Source organism: Chelmon rostratus, chromosome 17 (genome assembly GCF_017976325.1).
Source record: "Chelmon rostratus isolate fCheRos1 chromosome 17, fCheRos1.pri, whole genome shotgun sequence".
In the NCBI taxonomy this organism is placed as follows: Eukaryota; Metazoa; Chordata; class Actinopteri; order Chaetodontiformes; family Chaetodontidae; genus Chelmon; species Chelmon rostratus.
Genome location: NC_055674.1, coordinates 9053396 through 9069982, shown reverse-complemented (window position 1 = coordinate 9069982; position 16587 = coordinate 9053396). Strand labels below are relative to the sequence as shown.

The 16587-nt window shown below is 43.0% G+C and overlaps 4 protein-coding genes across 4 annotated transcripts; 2 read left to right on the top strand and 2 right to left on the bottom strand.

Annotated features, from left to right (window-relative positions):
• The first annotated feature begins 2280 nt into the window (after window positions 1–2280).
• On the top strand, window positions 2281–3264 carry LOC121620394 (G-protein coupled receptor 183-like). The gene has a single exon (XM_041956435.1). The coding sequence runs from the start codon at window positions 2281–2283 to the stop codon at window positions 3262–3264; it is 984 nt and encodes a 327-aa protein (XP_041812369.1).
• Window positions 3265–3545: 281 nt separating this feature from the next.
• On the bottom strand, window positions 3546–7059 carry LOC121620719 (nuclear factor 7, brain). Its single transcript, XM_041956880.1, has 6 exons — window positions 6477–7059; window positions 6143–6238; window positions 5829–6059; window positions 5724–5746; window positions 5534–5652; window positions 3546–5417 (listed from the first exon to the last, which is right to left on the bottom strand). The coding sequence occupies exons 1-6, from the start codon at window positions 6876–6878 to the stop codon at window positions 4879–4881; spliced, it is 1410 nt and encodes a 469-aa protein (XP_041812814.1). The 5' UTR covers window positions 6879–7059; the 3' UTR covers window positions 3546–4878.
• A 1148-nt stretch (window positions 7060–8207) lies between these two features.
• tubb4bl (tubulin, beta 4B class IVb-like) lies at window positions 8208–11442 on the top strand. The gene is made up of 4 exons (XM_041957791.1): window positions 8208–8713; window positions 9557–9665; window positions 9838–9948; window positions 10069–11442. The coding sequence occupies exons 1-4, from the start codon at window positions 8657–8659 to the stop codon at window positions 11124–11126; spliced, it is 1335 nt and encodes a 444-aa protein (XP_041813725.1). The 5' UTR covers window positions 8208–8656; the 3' UTR covers window positions 11127–11442.
• A 1212-nt stretch (window positions 11443–12654) lies between these two features.
• On the bottom strand, window positions 12655–16469 carry crb3a (crumbs homolog 3a). Its single transcript, XM_041957383.1, has 5 exons — window positions 16211–16469; window positions 15894–16003; window positions 15370–15566; window positions 13698–13744; window positions 12655–13601 (listed from the first exon to the last, which is right to left on the bottom strand). The coding sequence occupies exons 3-5, from the start codon at window positions 15539–15541 to the stop codon at window positions 13392–13394; spliced, it is 429 nt and encodes a 142-aa protein (XP_041813317.1). The 5' UTR covers window positions 15542–15566; window positions 15894–16003; window positions 16211–16469; the 3' UTR covers window positions 12655–13391.
• Between the last annotated feature and the right edge of the window lie 118 nt (window positions 16470–16587).

The window sequence follows — 16587 nt, the reverse complement described above, 5'->3', positions numbered from 1 at the left end:
AAGAAAACAGCAATGAGCTATTTTTAACATGGTGACTTTTAGTGTGTTGGTACTTTCCATCTCTGCTACTGAATACAAGATCTTCAGCTCCAGGTCCCCAGACATGACCCCTGCTTTTTTAAATGCACTGCCAAGAGCACTCGGAGGCATCTTAATAAAGAGTCGCTGTTCCTTCATGATCCTCCCCTCCTGGTCAGCGTCAAACCAGAACTTATAAATGAATCCCTGAAACACAAAGTGATGTTTGAAACGCATCACACTCACCCCACAGAACAGAAGAATATCCCACATCGGCGAGTAAAGGAACTCTTCAAAAAGCTCCACAGGTAAATTTGTGTTTTTGGTTCATGAAGTTTGTCTCTATTCAAAGCAAAATTAGTAGTAGTAGTATTTTGATATTATTCACTGAGATTAACACAATGAATATATTGTACTGAGATTAAGAAGTGGTTAACTCCATTTTGCAAATAATTGTGGATAAGATAAGGTGGATGAATTGAATTTAAGTGGCTTTCCTCTCAACTCTCATTCCTTGGTAAAGTCGGGACATGTGACTGGAAATATTTAGACAATCGCTGATGAGCAAAGATCCTTATGTAGGGTATAATTGTATTTAATAGCAAATTATAAGTATTTAATGTGTCTTTAGTGTCTTCAAAGTGTTTCCATTTTAAATCTTTAGTAAGAACATCTGTGCTTTTGTTTAAAATGTATTTAAAAAGCTTCAAAGGTAGCGATAACTGAATTTAATTAATTCTTATTGTTGTAACTCAAAGTGCTGAATGATTTAAAATTAGAAAAAAACATAAAAATGCAGATGAGCACATTTTTTTGCATTTTAGGAATTTACTAGGGATTAATCTGTGTTTTTCAATTACAGCAAAAAAAAAAACAACAACAGAAATTTTACAATTTCGTTACAACAACTAATTCCCAACTTTAATGACACATGCTTCTAAATGTTTAAAGAATCATGCAAAAAAAAAAATCTTGCCTTTACTCAACTTTTTTTATAAATACATGTAGAAACAGTTAATCATACTGTAGGGTATTAATTTATAAATGTTCCAAAGTACTTTTTAATATTCTGTTTTGCTTATTTCGTCTTCAGTAGACATGCCTGAAGAAAAACACAATTGATTAAGTCTTCTATCTCCAGGGACCTTCTTGGTAAAGAGCTTCACTCCTCCGTCGGTGTGATTAGTCCCACAGGAGTGTGTGTGCCCCTAGGTAAGAGCCGGCAGCAGGGCGAGGTGAGAAACACCATCCACTGAAGGGGCAAGGGGAGGAAAGGTCCACATTAAACCAGAATAGGCCCCTTGATGGCAGCACAAGGAACAATCACAGCCTCTGGCTCCAATATTCAGCAGAGGGAGCTCAGGTGTACTGCATGTGAAGACTGACAATTTCAAACACTTTGTGCAAATCAGCCTGACTCAGAGCTGCTGTAAATAGTCCCACAGCCAAGAACAAAACCTGACATTTAGGGCTTGTATTTAAAAAAAAAAAAACTGCAGAAAAAGCTTCCATTTGTGGTGACCCCCAAGACAGAGACACAGATCTCAAGGCCCGGGACACATGTAATGGTTTGCTTCATGTCTGACTCCAGTTATTATTCCATCCGTCCAGTCATTATTGCATTTATTTTACAAATCATCATGTTTTCTGGTCAGAAATTATCTTTAGGAATAGCTAAATGTCAGAATCTGGCTTTTAAGAGCTCCGGGAAATTATCAGATTCCCACTGCCCTCACTAACTAACGGTCTCAGGCAGTTGTCTGTGTGCAGAATCTGAACCTTGCCATTTTACTTTGGGAATGGCTGCCCTTTTATTCTGCTACGAAAGGGTGGTGCTTTTAGTATGAGTCCCTTAAGTGAGTTAGATGTCCCTGCGCACAGGGAGTCACGGTTCCCAGAGGAAGGTCCACTCAGACACAATAACAAGATAACCGCCTGAGGAGAAGCCCTGACGCTGTTTGTGACACGTTTTCGCTCTCTGGGAGCTGTCTCGCTTTGATCTGCTGTTAGTTTAACTCTTCAGAGAGTAAACTTCTCAGCAGATTAGAAAGAAGGATTTTAATGAACAACAGCATATCTGACGTGACACTGAGCTGGAAAACATGCTGAAATCCCCTTAATAAACACCTGGCTTTCAAGGCGAATTGTGTCATTGCAGCTGAGAGAGTGAGTGCTGAGTCCAGATGTTAAATATGCTGAACCTTGATCCCCACTATTCTTATCCTTCTCCCGTCAGAGTCCTGGTGTTGCAGTTGTAGAATCATGGAGAGAAATGCACCTCCGCCATTCAACTCCACCTCTCTCCTGACTCAGCTCCCTCTCAATACCACCATCAATGCCACAGTAAAACCCTTCAGTGTGTTCGACGGGTGCGAGCAGCTGGTGGAGGGAATCCTCTTTGACCTCACCCTGCAGTGCATCAACGTGGTCGTGGGAATCCCTGCCAATGTGCTCGTCATTGCCATCCTCATCTACAACCGCAAAGAGCCGTCCACTTCGGACATATTCTTGGGCTGTCTGGCGTTCATGGACATCTATTTTGGTGTCATGACCCCTATTAGCTTCCTGAACCTTTACCACTGGCAGAGCAAAGGGGTGTGGTCCTCCATCAAGTTCTCCTACGGTGTGAAAGACACCAGCGGCCCGTTGTTTCTCTCCTGCATCTGCTTAGATCGCTTTGTGGCTGTGCTCTTCCCAGTTATGTTTGGGCAGCTTAAACACATCAAGTACAGGTTAAGCCTTTCAGTGCTGGTATTCTGCCTCACTTTTGCCTACTCGGCGGCCAAGACTGTGGGAGGCCTCCCCAACTTCGAGAAGGTGTTCACCGGTGAGATCCTGGCGACGTTTGCTTGGATGGTCATGTGTAATGTGTGCATCCTGTGGGCCCTGAAGAAGTCCCGTTGTGCAGGGAAAGATGAGATGCACCCCACAAAGAAGAAGGCCTTCAAGACAGTGCTCTATATCCTCGGCATCATTGTGTATAATTACTTGCCACCCGTTGCGCTGTTTCCTTTTGAAGACCACTACTCGCCGGATGTGTTTCGCTGCTACGTGCAGCCAGTGGGGTTTGCTTTCCTCAACATCAGCAGCACCATCCAGCCACTTGTCTATCTAGTTCGCCTAGACAAGGTGCCTTTCCTCTCAGACACCTGTGTGAAGAAGTGCTGCACCTGTGTCTCTGCAAATAGAAACCAAGCCCCACCTGCAGAAGGGCCACCTGCAGAAGGGCCACCTGCTCAGGTTTAGGAAGACCTAATACACATGTTAAACCTCATGGATGCTCAGTTGAACATTTGTCTGGAAAGAAGAGCAGCGTAAGAAGGAGCAGAATACTGAGAATACAACACTCAACTGTGAATTTATGTTTTGTTTTTTGTGAGATTAAATTAGATTGTGTCTTTAATTCCATTATCTTCTAAATATGTCTTTTGATTGAATAGACTCTAATGTAAGGTGAGTGATCCCGAAAAACAAAAGACATAATTGTTAAACCTAATATGCATCAATAATGAGTCAAAGTGTGCAAAAGCAACATTTTAATTTCATGTTTTCATATATCATAGATCATATTCTGGATCATTAATTTACACAAACAGCCACTGAACAATTAGGAAAGACTTCAGAATATTTCTTTGACTTTGGCGCCATCATGTGTACAAAAGTAACCAATAAACAGTACCGTGCAGTCTGATCCCTCCAATGTAGAGTACCTTGGACCAATGAGCTATTTCTTCACTTTAACTACTCAGATCTACACAATGATGAATGTGTATGTGTGTGTGTGTGTGTGTGTGTGTGTGTATGTGCGCGTGTGTGATACGTGTATTTCTTATAGTGCATGGTGCTCATCCCAGTCCAACATAATATGGTTACCATCAACAGAACAATCACTGAACAATTCCTTCGGCTGTAATTCACAGACAGTGCAAAAGAACAAAAAGAAAGAGGAGCAAAGGGCTTTCTGCACACGAAGCTGTAACTTCTTGATATTTATCCAAACATTTCCATCAAATGTAAATGTGCTCTTCCCTTCTTCCACCATAGTGAGCAATGCATATTCAACCACTTATTTAAGAACCACCCCTGAATTTAACCTACAGCTTGCTTTAAAAGTAAGAGCATCCATAATGTAGCATTTTAGGATGCATGACAGAAATAATGATGTGAAGAGCCTTACTGGCCATTTCCACCACAGTTATCATTAATGGTTTGTTCATGTGCTTATCTGAACATTGGTCTTAAAGGAACAGCTCCATATTCTGGGAAATATGCTTATTTGTTTTTTCGCTGTGAGTTAAAATGTCAAGTCAGTTTTCTATAGATCAAAATCATGATTCATAAATGCTTCAAGGGGTTTCACAATCCTTGGACACTTGCTGGGATGACTCATGTGATCTGGTAAATATGTGGCTGCAGCCAGCAGCTAGTTAGCTTAGCTTAGCATGAAGACTGGAAACAGTTAAATGCTGGCATGGTTCTGTTCAGGTTAGATGTTTCCCCCTTTCCAGTCTTTATGCAATGCTAAGCTAAGCTAACTGGCTCTTGGCTGTAGCTTAATAATCATCATATAGCATTGTGGACGGTGTCAATGTTCCTATTTAACACAGCAAAAAAAATAATAAGTGCATTTCCCAAAAAATCCTAGTAGGAAGTAGGAAGAAGTAACAAAAACAAGAAGTAACAACAAAAACTGCAAGATGACGTGTATGAAGAATACTGTGCAAAACCTCTGTGGGAGAAATTAATATCTCAGCTGGTCAATCCATCAATCCCAGTCTTTCATTTTCTAACACTGATCTCATCCATCAAGACAGGACTAGGGTCCTATTTTCTTACATAATTAATAAATCATACATCCACTTATTGATGCAACATTGTGACAAGTACCTTCTCTGGCATTATCCTCAGTGGATGAGCGCTCTGTGTATAAAAATATGGAATTAAAGTTTCAGTGAATGTGTGTGTAAATGCATAAATGAGTGTTTCATCTGCAGGGTCGGAAAAAGACACTGTCCCTTTGTTGTAATCCAGTTGCACTTTAACTTGATTTGGCATTCTTGTAACGGTCAGCAGGGTGGGTGGCGAGGTCATCGCCCTGAGCTTTCCATCCCGGAAACACAGAGTCCAGAAGCCATTCTCAGGCCGAGCGGAGATCTCTGCGTTCCTAGGTACTGACACAGAGGCCACACCCAGGAGCCAGTCCTGATTACTTCCTGTTTCCACGACCCAGTGGTGACTTCCTGAACCCAGCGCTGTCATGCCTACTACCTCAGCGCTGATGTGGAAGCGCTCTGGGTTGTCAGGGCAACAGCTGGGCTGCTTTGAATAGTGGAGGGAAGTGAGATCGTCGGACAGGATGAGGCAGGGATGTGCAGTGTTTGGGTCCAAAGTCACTGGAGCTAAAAGACAGGAAATTAACCATTCACAAAGATTGATTTATTAAACAGGGTTTGGCTTGTACAGTTCCACTCTTTCAGCCTCTGAACCTAAAAAAATAACAATTATGTGTACTTACTATAGTCAATATGGTCCAGCATTTTCTCCCAGACCCTGTTCTTGAGGTTACAGAGATGCTTGGTCACATCAATCAGTAATCCGGACATGTTGTCTGAACCAAGTGCGATGCTTTTCCCTCTGTGATAACAACAGATGTTTTATACTGAGAATAACACATCAAAGCAAAGAAAGAGTGTAACTTGACCTACCTTTCCTGAGTGGATTTGAGATTCTGGAATATAGAAACATTCACTGTCAGGGTGAGGATTTTGGGAACAGTGATTAAAAAGTTAATTATACTGGACAGTACCTACCTTCAGCAAGACCATATCATCTTCTGTCAGCTGCTCCTGTATGACTGCGATGGTCTCAGTGAGGGACAGCATATCCGCCGAAAGCTCCTTCATCTTATCCTTCATTCCTGCAATCTTCTCTTCTTCTTCTCTTTTCACAGCCGCTATTCTTTCCGACTCTTCTTGGTAGAGGATTTGATGGAGCTGCTCGAACTGGCTCTTGATCAGCCTCTGTGTTTCCAGCGCCTGATTCTGAGGAAAGTTATTGAAAATCCTGGGTTTATTTGACCAGATATTATGACTAAAAAAACATCTGTCATCTCATCACACTTTACCTTGATATACTTGAACACGTCCGCAGAGGTTGTGTGAATTCTTTTGAGGCTTTCCAGTTTATCTTGCAGGCTCTTGAGGGATGCAGAAAGTTCATCCTGGAAATCAAGCAGGCCGAGATCAGATCGCTCAACAGCATTATCTTTCACATTTTGAGTACTTTGGATATTTCAAGCCTGGATCCATAACTGAAAGAACAGTTTGTAATCAGGGCAGGCTTGTGGGACAGCATTCTACCTTTAGGTGTTGCCTTAAGGTTTGCAAAAGCAGCAGAGTCAGTTTAGGCTGCTGTTACAATGTAGTTTGGAAACACACTGATATGTTTATGTCCCATACCTTGGAGTCCAGCACTGCCTCTTCGATTGGCGAGCAGTCGTGAGTCTTGTGCAGTTTAGAAGACTGACACACCACACAGATTGGCTGCTTATCAACCAGACAGAAGAGTTTTAACTTCTCCCCATGCAGAGTACAGTTGGTCTTGTCTTCCTCCAGCAGTGAACTCTGTCTCCTCACCTGCAAAACGGCTTCACAGACATTTTTCAGGGCCAAATTGGAGGGAACGGTGGACTTGGAGGCTCTTTTCCTGCATACTGGACACTCACGCGACCCTCTGCTGTCCCAACAGCGCTTCAGACAGCCCCTGCAGAAGCTGTGGCTGCACGACAGCAAAACGGGATCCGTGAAGATGTCACAGCATATCGGGCACATAAGATCCTCCTCAGGGAGTGACATGATCATAAGCTTGTCATGTACAATATAGTAAATCCACAGTTTCAAGTCCTTAAAGTTTCCTGTCAGCAAGACCAGTACCGTAAATAAGCGTGCCTGGATAAACTTGCCCGCTGAAAGCCTCAGAGCACACCGACTGCCTGCCTATTGTTCTTGACATGAAGGAGCAAATGCTCTAGGTTTTCCTGTTGCTGACTTCTGTGGGAGTAACTTAAATCATGCAGCAGTGTGAAAAAACACTGTATGTGGCAGCGCTGGGAAACAGGAAATAAAGCCCTATTGGCCAGTTTTGGATACCTTAAAACTGGCTGGTAACTGGCTGCATGTTTGGAATGTCATCTTTCAGGACTCCAATGTGAATGTTACAGTGTTGACATCTGTGTTAACAGCCCAAGGCTGCATGCAGGCAAACCTTTCTGACCTACTTATTAACTCACGCTTTGTAATCGGCCATTTAAACTGGCAGTTCTCATGTAAAACCAACTATTATTTCACACACTAGTCGTGCGTTTAGTAGCATTGTCGCCGTTGTTGCGTTCACCTTTTAGCTGGTGAGTTTTGACACGAACTGGCCAAACCAGCTCAGTCAGAAAGATTTTTAGCCCAACCGGATTTTACTACCCTAACCAACAAGTCACTAATCACAACTTGACTTGTGACTGTGCTAATATGTATGTTCTTTACGTCGGTGTTTGTTTTAGTAACACACAATATTAATGCTACAGGTCAATTTTCCTCACATATTAGGGACCTGAGGAGAGAAAAAAAAAACATGTCCTACAAGGAGACCGCCAACCAAGAAATACACAGCAGCCAAAAATAGATGAGACAACACAGTGAACATCTAATCTGCAAGCAGCGGCGTTGCATTTACACGTGTGGCTGCAGGTTGTTATTCCAAGTGACAGGTTTTCAGAATAATCTAATTTTAGATGTGCCCTTGATTTCTTGCATTGGAAGCACATTAGGAGGTGATCTTTTGATGGCCGGTATGAACAGGAGGAAGGATTATAGCAGAAAAACTTAAAAATTCTAAACCTGTCCTCTAATGAACTTATTGTTAATAACCGTGCAGCTTTCACCCCAGTTTTTATTCATGTTTAACTTGATGGACACCAGTTATTAATGAAATTTCACCTGTGACTGTTCCTGTATGTGCCCATGTATAAGTATATGACAGCATATTTCTCTTCTTCTTGTCAAAAAATGTGTTCCTCTGATTAAAGTAAGTAAAGCACACTTTTGAAGTCTTGGCCCTACATGTCTGCACCAAAAAGTTCTTGATAAAATTTGGCATAAAGAAGTTGATACTTCTCATTAGTACAAATGCTCTTCAAACTCCAGCTGATACATTTGATATGTTTTTGTCCTTCAAGTCCTGATAAATGTTGCTTTACTATGCGCTACACTTTTAAAACTGCACATAAGCGTCCTTGCTGCAAAAGTGTAGAGCAATAATAGACACTTTTTTTCTGCTTTGGTGTGTGTGCGTGTGTGTGTTGAGGGGGTGTGGCTGCACTCAGAACAAGGAGAATCTCATCGATGACTGATGCAGCTGCTCGCATCCTATCCGCCATTTCCACGGCTCGCGGTTCCTCCCTCTCTCCTCCGGTCTTTGGTTGCCATGGCGATGACGTAAGGTTGCACCACCGATTCAGCCCAGTAGACGGTCTTAGAGGCGGTGCAACAAATCCCGGACAACCGATCGCAGGCACCATCTTCCCGTGAATCTCTGCCGCTCAGGTTACCATCTACTACTCGACCACCCTCGTATCCATCCGTCCAAAATGCGCGAAATTGTGCATTTGCAAGCCGGTCAGTGCGGAAACCAGATCGGAGCCAAGGTATTCCTCTGATTTGTTCTTTTTTTCCCTCTCTTTGCTCGGTTTTTGCGCTCTGGTGAGACTTTTGCAGGCTTCATGGCTCGGTGGCGGCGTGGCGCTGAGAGGAGCCACCTAATCCATCCTCCAGGAATTCTCTCGAAGACAGCAAAGGAAATATCTGGATTGAAGCTTCGTGCAGTGAAAAATAAAACTCATTGATTTTCTCTGCAGGATTTACTCGAGGCTCAGAAATTGTGCACATTTGCGTTGATACATGCAAAAACAACTCGATTTAAGATGCAAAATTAGCTAGTTTTTTTCTTCCTTTTTATTGCATGCTGCAAACGTTTATACTAACGGTGAAAGTAGTATGAATGTCAGCCTAACGTCTCTGCCACCGCAGCAGCAGCTTCCCCTCCCCCTCCACGTTTATGACCTATTTTACCGGTCACTCTTTTCAAGCCAATTGCGGTTGAAAAATCCCTCAATTTAATAATTTAGAATTGATGCGTTATTTTATTATTGACATGAGAATATATCAGTATTTTCAGGCTTGTTCCACTTTTATTGTACATTGTGTTCTCATAGCATTGAAGACACTGTTACTTATCAGATTAATGCCATCTGCTTGATTACTCCTGAGACAGTCTGCATTTCAGACTAATAGGCTGCACCTTTAACCTGCATTCAACCAGAGAATTAAAGAGTCCTACAGCTTTGCATGTTTAAAAATAGCTTCCTATAAAGTGGCTTTATGCTACTTTGAACTGCTGGGAATACAGTTAGTAATAGTAGTGTTTTTGTTTTATTTTAACATTTCCCTCCGCTGCTTCCACGCCTGTTTTTTTTTTTTTTTTTTTTCAGTTCTGGGAGGTGATTAGTGATGAGCATGGCATCGACCCCACTGGTACCTACCACGGAGACAGCGACCTGCAGCTCGACAGGATCAGCGTCTACTACAACGAGGCCACAGGTAAGCTGCAGATTCAGGTGTAGCACACAGCAGAGCATACTGGACGATCTCTTTTCCTCCCACGCCCTCCCAGTTCTCCTGCTCCGCGAAATGATCGTCGTTTCACATCAAACACATCGTGCTTAGCGTTTTACAAGGAGTGACGTTGTTTGTCCATTTTACGTGATTTCAGGCGGGAAGTATGTGCCCCGAGCCATCCTGGTGGATCTGGAGCCCGGTACGATGGACTCAGTCAGGTCCGGCCCCTTCGGGCAGATCTTCAGACCAGACAACTTTGTCTTTGGTAAGCCATCTGAATTGAGTCAAGATGTACTCACCTGTGGTTGATTTTTGCTATGATCTTCCATAACAATAACTCACCTGTGCTGCCTACATCAATGAACTGTGATACTCTTGGCTACAGGTCAGAGTGGAGCTGGAAACAACTGGGCCAAAGGCCACTACACTGAGGGAGCCGAGTTGGTGGACTCCGTCCTGGATGTGGTGAGGAAAGAGGCTGAGAGCTGTGATTGCCTCCAGGGCTTCCAGCTCACTCACTCCCTGGGCGGAGGCACTGGCTCTGGCATGGGCACCCTGCTCATCAGCAAGATCCGAGAGGAGTACCCCGACCGCATCATGAACACCTTCAGCGTGGTGCCTTCTCCCAAGGTGTCAGACACTGTGGTGGAGCCCTACAACGCCACTCTCTCTGTCCACCAGCTGGTAGAGAATACAGATGAGACCTACTGTATTGACAATGAGGCTCTCTATGACATCTGCTTCCGCACCCTTAAGCTCACCACCCCCACCTATGGAGATCTCAACCATTTGGTTTCCGCCACCATGAGTGGGGTGACCACCTGTCTGCGTTTCCCCGGCCAGCTCAACGCTGACCTCCGTAAACTAGCCGTCAACATGGTGCCCTTCCCCCGTCTGCACTTCTTCATGCCGGGCTTTGCCCCCCTCACCAGCAGGGGCAGCCAGCAGTATCGCTCCCTGTCCGTGCCCGAGCTCACCCAGCAGATGTTCGACGCCAAGAACATGATGGCGGCCTGCGACCCACGTCACGGCCGCTACCTCACCGTGGCTGCAGTGTTCAGGGGCCGCATGTCCATGAAGGAGGTGGATGAGCAGATGTTGAACGTGCAGAACAAGAACAGTAGCTACTTTGTCGAATGGATCCCGAACAATGTGAAGACCGCCGTCTGCGACATCCCACCCCGTGGCCTCAAGATGGCCGCCACTTTTATAGGGAACAGCACGGCCATCCAGGAGCTGTTCAAGCGCATCTCCGAGCAGTTCACCGCCATGTTCCGCCGTAAGGCCTTCCTCCACTGGTACACCGGCGAGGGCATGGATGAGATGGAGTTCACCGAGGCCGAAAGCAACATGAACGACCTGGTGTCCGAGTACCAGCAATACCAGGACGCCACCGCTGAGGAGGGCGAGTTTGAGGAGGAGGGAGAGGAGGAAGTTGCCTAAACTCTTAGCCTGCATAGCTGCCAAACCTCTTTTCAGCTCACCCACACCCCAACTCCACCCATTTCATCCCTCTCCATCATGACTTGAATGGTCCTCCACCTATCTTCATAGATTCTCTGTTGCTCTAGTGTTAGACATCGATGTTAACTGATACTAGTGAATTTTTTGGTTTAAATGTTTTTGTATGTTGTGAACGCACTGAATTATTTGCATCCTTACATCTGTCCCATCATTGCCTTGCGGAAATTCAAAAGCAAGCGATTTTAACTGTGAAGCCTTGAAATTGGAGGATGATTAAAATCTGATTTAAAGGCCACTTTTGCTGCCCCGGAGTTGTTATTGATTGACGTTACTGCACTTCAGTGTCCGCCCTGCAGCATGCTGACAGGAGAGGTTGCTCTCCGCCTGAATTTCAAGCACCCTAAGAGGGTCACAGCACGATTCATGACCTCCATTAAAACATGTTTATGCTTTTAGTAGCCTGTAACCCTCTTACCGATGGGACAGTTGCTCTAAAAAGGGGAAAATGATCAATAAAGATGAAAACAAGACCAGAAAAATGAATGACATGTAAGTACTGAGGGAGAAACCAAGGGTACTACTAATACTACATACTTTCACTGACTCAAAGTGTTTTTTTCTGTCTAAGAAGAGTAATGACACATCTAGCGATGTCAAGACTCACAATTTAAGAATCAATATTGGGGAGTATTTAACATAAAAGCAATACTATCATGACCCAAAATGAATTTAAAGTTCTACCAGTGGAAAGACGCACAGTCAGGAAACAGACTGTGCTCTAATGCAAATAACTGAAACGCTGTACAGCAGGAACAGTGTGTGAAACCAGCTCCCAAGGTGTGTTTGTCTGGGCTGTTTATATAAGCTCTACCTGCTCTGTGCTCCTTATTAGTTGAACTGCAGATAGGCTTTTTCTTAGTAGTGCAGTGTCTCACTGAAAATGATGTTTTTTCTTCTCTAGAACTCTAACTCAGCAACTAGTAATCCAATATTATCCATGTGTGGTTATGAGTAAAAAAAACAACTTTCATAAACATGGATGTGGGTACCTTCCCATACTTTACCAACAAGCTCAGTACAAGTCCAAAATTAGACGACAGTGACTCTGGAACCATTGAGAATATGAAAATGTGTCGATAGTATAAGTCAGTGTTAAATAATGATGGCCACCTTTCCTCTAGTTTTTGAACATTTGATTTATAAATACCTGTACGTACAAGATTATACTTTCTCTACATTTTTTCGTTCCATTTTAGATAGCCTTTTTTCCCCCCAGAGAGACTAACAATGGCTTCAGTGTTTCAGTGACTTTCTCTGGTGCAGTCTGAGAGCTTATGCAGGAGCTGAACTTTTCACTCTCTTAACTATCAGGACTCCTTCTCCCTGTTTTATGACCTTACAGTAAGAATTGGTGTACAAATATGTGATTATGGTGTCTGTTTTTACCTGCTTTTTTTGGGTATATTTTAAACAAAGCAGATGAATGAGAACAGGTTGACATCCTCTGTGGTGCTTTAAATAGCTTTGGTGCTTTATAAAGTTTAATTATTCAACTATTTTACAAACATTTTATAGTAAACATGTTATTTCTTTGACAAAAGCATAAATAAACATGTGATACCGTAAAACATCTGCTTGATTATGATGCACTGTGCAATGCATGGCTGATCTGATGTGACTTTAAATTACTTTGATTACTTAAGGAATACTTAAAGTGTAAACAATTGCTTGATTTGCTTGACAAAATGTTCCCAGTATATCCTCATTTTTAACATACAGGGATACGATGTTTAATTATGCTCATTATTAGGCTAAAAAACATCTCTCAATTTGAAATGCAATGGAATCGACAGAACTGTCAAAGGCAAACGTTTGAGGTAAAAGATTGGAAGCAGTTTTGCCAGTGACAGTAATTCATAATAGACAGAATCAAATAAAGTACGGGTGCGTGGTAAATGGTATATTAAGGTGACTGAAAGGAAAACCTTAACTAAAATGATTAGTGGTGATAAAATACTGCAGTTCTTGTTTCAGTTGTGCAGAGGAATTGTTCAAAGCCTCCTTGAAATGTTGAGTTGTTCTTAAAATCTGCTGGACTCATGCATCCAGGTGTCTTTCTTCATCGTTTGTGTCTTTCACTGATCAGCTCACAAGGAGAGAGCCTTGTCACGCAGGAACGCCGCCACGCAAATGCTCCCAGCCCGTGTCCTTACAGCAGTTTGTAACAACATAAAGCGCAAAATGTCAAATGAGTCTTTCCTCCTTTGGTAATTTTAGTGCATCTGGTGCCGCTACGCTGCTTACACCAGACTGCTCCTCAGCACTGGGTCTATACGTCCCTTCAGTCTGTCTCTTCTTTTTCACCACGCAGAGGAGCCAGGCGAGAACAGCCAAGACTATGGCCAGGACACCCAGGATGACAGTAGGGGCCACGATAGCTGCAATGTTGGGCCCCTGCAAATGGAAAAATACAGGACAGTGGTCAGTCTGGTGACACTGGATACTTCTAGATATCATTTACTGGTCATAATAAAAAATGTTTTCACTCACAGCAGTGTTATTAGAATGGAGGTCACTTCCAAGAGTGGTATAATTCCCTACAAAAAGAGAAGAAACATCAGGAACACTGTAGCAACAATGCAAATGCAGGCTAATTCTTGCTGCCTGTCTGTGTATAATACATACAATTGAATGAGGGCCTCCTATCTGCTGGTAACTCACAGTCTAGGATGTTTTTAATTGTGTTAATTGATGAGCACATGTGAATTTGGGTTTTTGAATGACCAGTTTACTGCATGCAAGCACATGTATCCAACAACCTAGTTTCTCAGAGTAATCTGGTTGAATTTAAAGGAACAGTTGCACATTTTAGGAAATAAACACGTTTATTCGTCATTTATTGAGGCTGGTAGGAAAATTTCCTTACCCTCAGACAGAGCAAAGATAGCGGTTTCCACTTGTTTCCATTTTTATTGCTATGCTAACTGGCTGCTGGCCTCAAATATTTACCATTCATGACAGTGGTATCAATCTTCTCATCTAACTCTTGGCAAGAAAGCAAGTGAGCATATTTCTAAAAATCGTCAAACTTTTCCTTGAAGTGCATGTCAGTGAAGTCAATGAAAAAACAACCAATACATAGATGACCACAGGCATATAGAGGGATCTTTGAAATATAGCTGCATAATAAAGTAAAAAATGTGCTTGCACTTCATTAAGTGAGTTGTGACTGTCACGCTGCACTAATGATAAAGATAAATGCGCACAAAACAAAGACATAATTTTTTTTGTTTGTTTAGTTTCGGCTGTTTAGCTTAGACCCAACTAAATGAGTAACAGGAGGCAGCTGTAAACCTTCTATGACCTTTAAAACTTTTTTTTATCCACATCCTAGTTAAACTCTTTTTTTAATGCAGTGCTAACACTGTTTTACACAAGTAAAAAAAAAAGAGGATCCAACAGCACAGCAGAAGTTGCTTTTTGCCTTATGTACACTTTAAAGGCGAGACAAAAGGCAGCATGCCACATTGTTAAGTCTATTGCTGTTGCTTGCATGTTATCCATGACTAGCCATGTGACTCCTCAGGGACATCACGAAGCTACATGGTAACTGCTTGACCAGGAGAGTGACTGAGGAGGAGGAGGAGAAGCTCAGGAATGCAGAGTGTACTGCAGCGATACAGTCAGCTGAGCGAAACAACGCTCCTGTTAGAGATTTGTCAAAATCTATAATCCATTGTTGCTTTGTTTGTGTCAAGCATTACAAAGGTGGGAGCCACTTTAATAAGACAGCCTTGCTACGTAAACTCTCCCCGAACATTTTCGGAGACAATCATTAACTTGGGTAAATAGCAAACTTTGCAAGGACACAGTACAACTTGATAACAAAAAGCAGGGGTTGCAAGAGAGGGCAGCCGTGCCTCAAAGCCAAATGTCCTGTGAAAACGAATTATTTTGCATATGTAATTATTGATATACTAAATATAGCTCTTTCCCACACAGTAGAGTGCATTTCTGACTGTATTTCTTAGACAGATGTTCTTACAACACAACACGCTGACAAGCCCATGCATGTGTCAGATTTGCTCTGGAATGTCCCCTATGTTTTTTTTTTTTTTTTTTAATCATTGCATGACTTAATGGTGTGTGTGTCTGTCTGTCTGTCTGTCTTGTTTGTGTGTGTGTGTGTGTGTTGAGGATGAGGGCATGGTGGCTGACTCACCCCACACAGGATTACTGCTCAGCACCAGCAGTAAAACACTCCCAACCACAACTCCAGGTATGGCCAGCACATCCAGACACGCTGCCATCTCTACCCGTGTCCAGCAGAGCCAAGTGAGGGCAGACTGGGACTTTGGGGCATCAGCTTGGGTCCATTTCATCAGGTCCAACATTCACTATGTGGATTTTTCTCAACAGCTGGGGACACATTATTGTCACTCATGTAAGGACCTGTCCTTTTATTGAATTTTGAGTTCACTTTGACACCCTATGCAGAGTCCTTTATCCTCAGTCTGAGGCTGAGTCAGGAAGCTAGCACCATACAACCACTGAGTCACACATTCAGCCTGATGTTGAATCACCATGAAACCTGCTCCGACCACAGAAAAATTATAAGCTATTCATAAGCTATTCATGTATTTAAAAAAAAAAGGTCCAACCCTTCTCCTTTGCAATAACATCATCATGTTTAGCTACTTTTATTGAAGGAGACAGTATGTTTTAAAGCAAACTTCACACACTTACCCTTGATCAGGCTGTTTTCAGGTGATGGACGCAAAACGGGAAACATCGAGCAGGTTGACTCCTCACGCGTGAACCATCGATACTTCCGCCTCACCTTGTCAAAAATGAAACTGCAACAAATGGTTTAGTCCAATGAAGTCGACAGGTAACATCCTCCGACAGAAAAGCGTTACCGTGCAAACTGAAACACTGTGATGGATCCGGGCAGTACAGGACTGCTTTCTCGACTGCACTTCCACTTCATGTAAAGCAGTTTTTTTTTTCGTCTACTCTCCAAATCGCCATTGGTCACATGGTTCAGTTTCGTGTTACATTACCTGAGCGCGGTTATCCACCTGCAGCACAGCGGACAGATACTCCTTTGTACAAACTCGAGGAAAAGCGCAGTTTAGTGAGGCAGAGCAGAGTCGATTTCTCCTGTTACCACTGAAAAAACACTGAAAATAAACCTCATCGAATAACTTTATTGTCATTTGTGTCACATTACGCCTGTTCACCTCCTCATACTTGTTTAAACTGGCCTGTTTTTTCTATGATGTTAGGTTTCTGCCACTTGCCTCAACCTGCTGGAGTACAATGTTTGTCCTCGGTGCCCAGCTCTTACCTAGCAACCTGTCTGACGGTGCCATGAAATAGCGCCTCCACCAGGTTTCATGTTACCCAACATGAGAAAGGATATCAACATTCCTGAGAT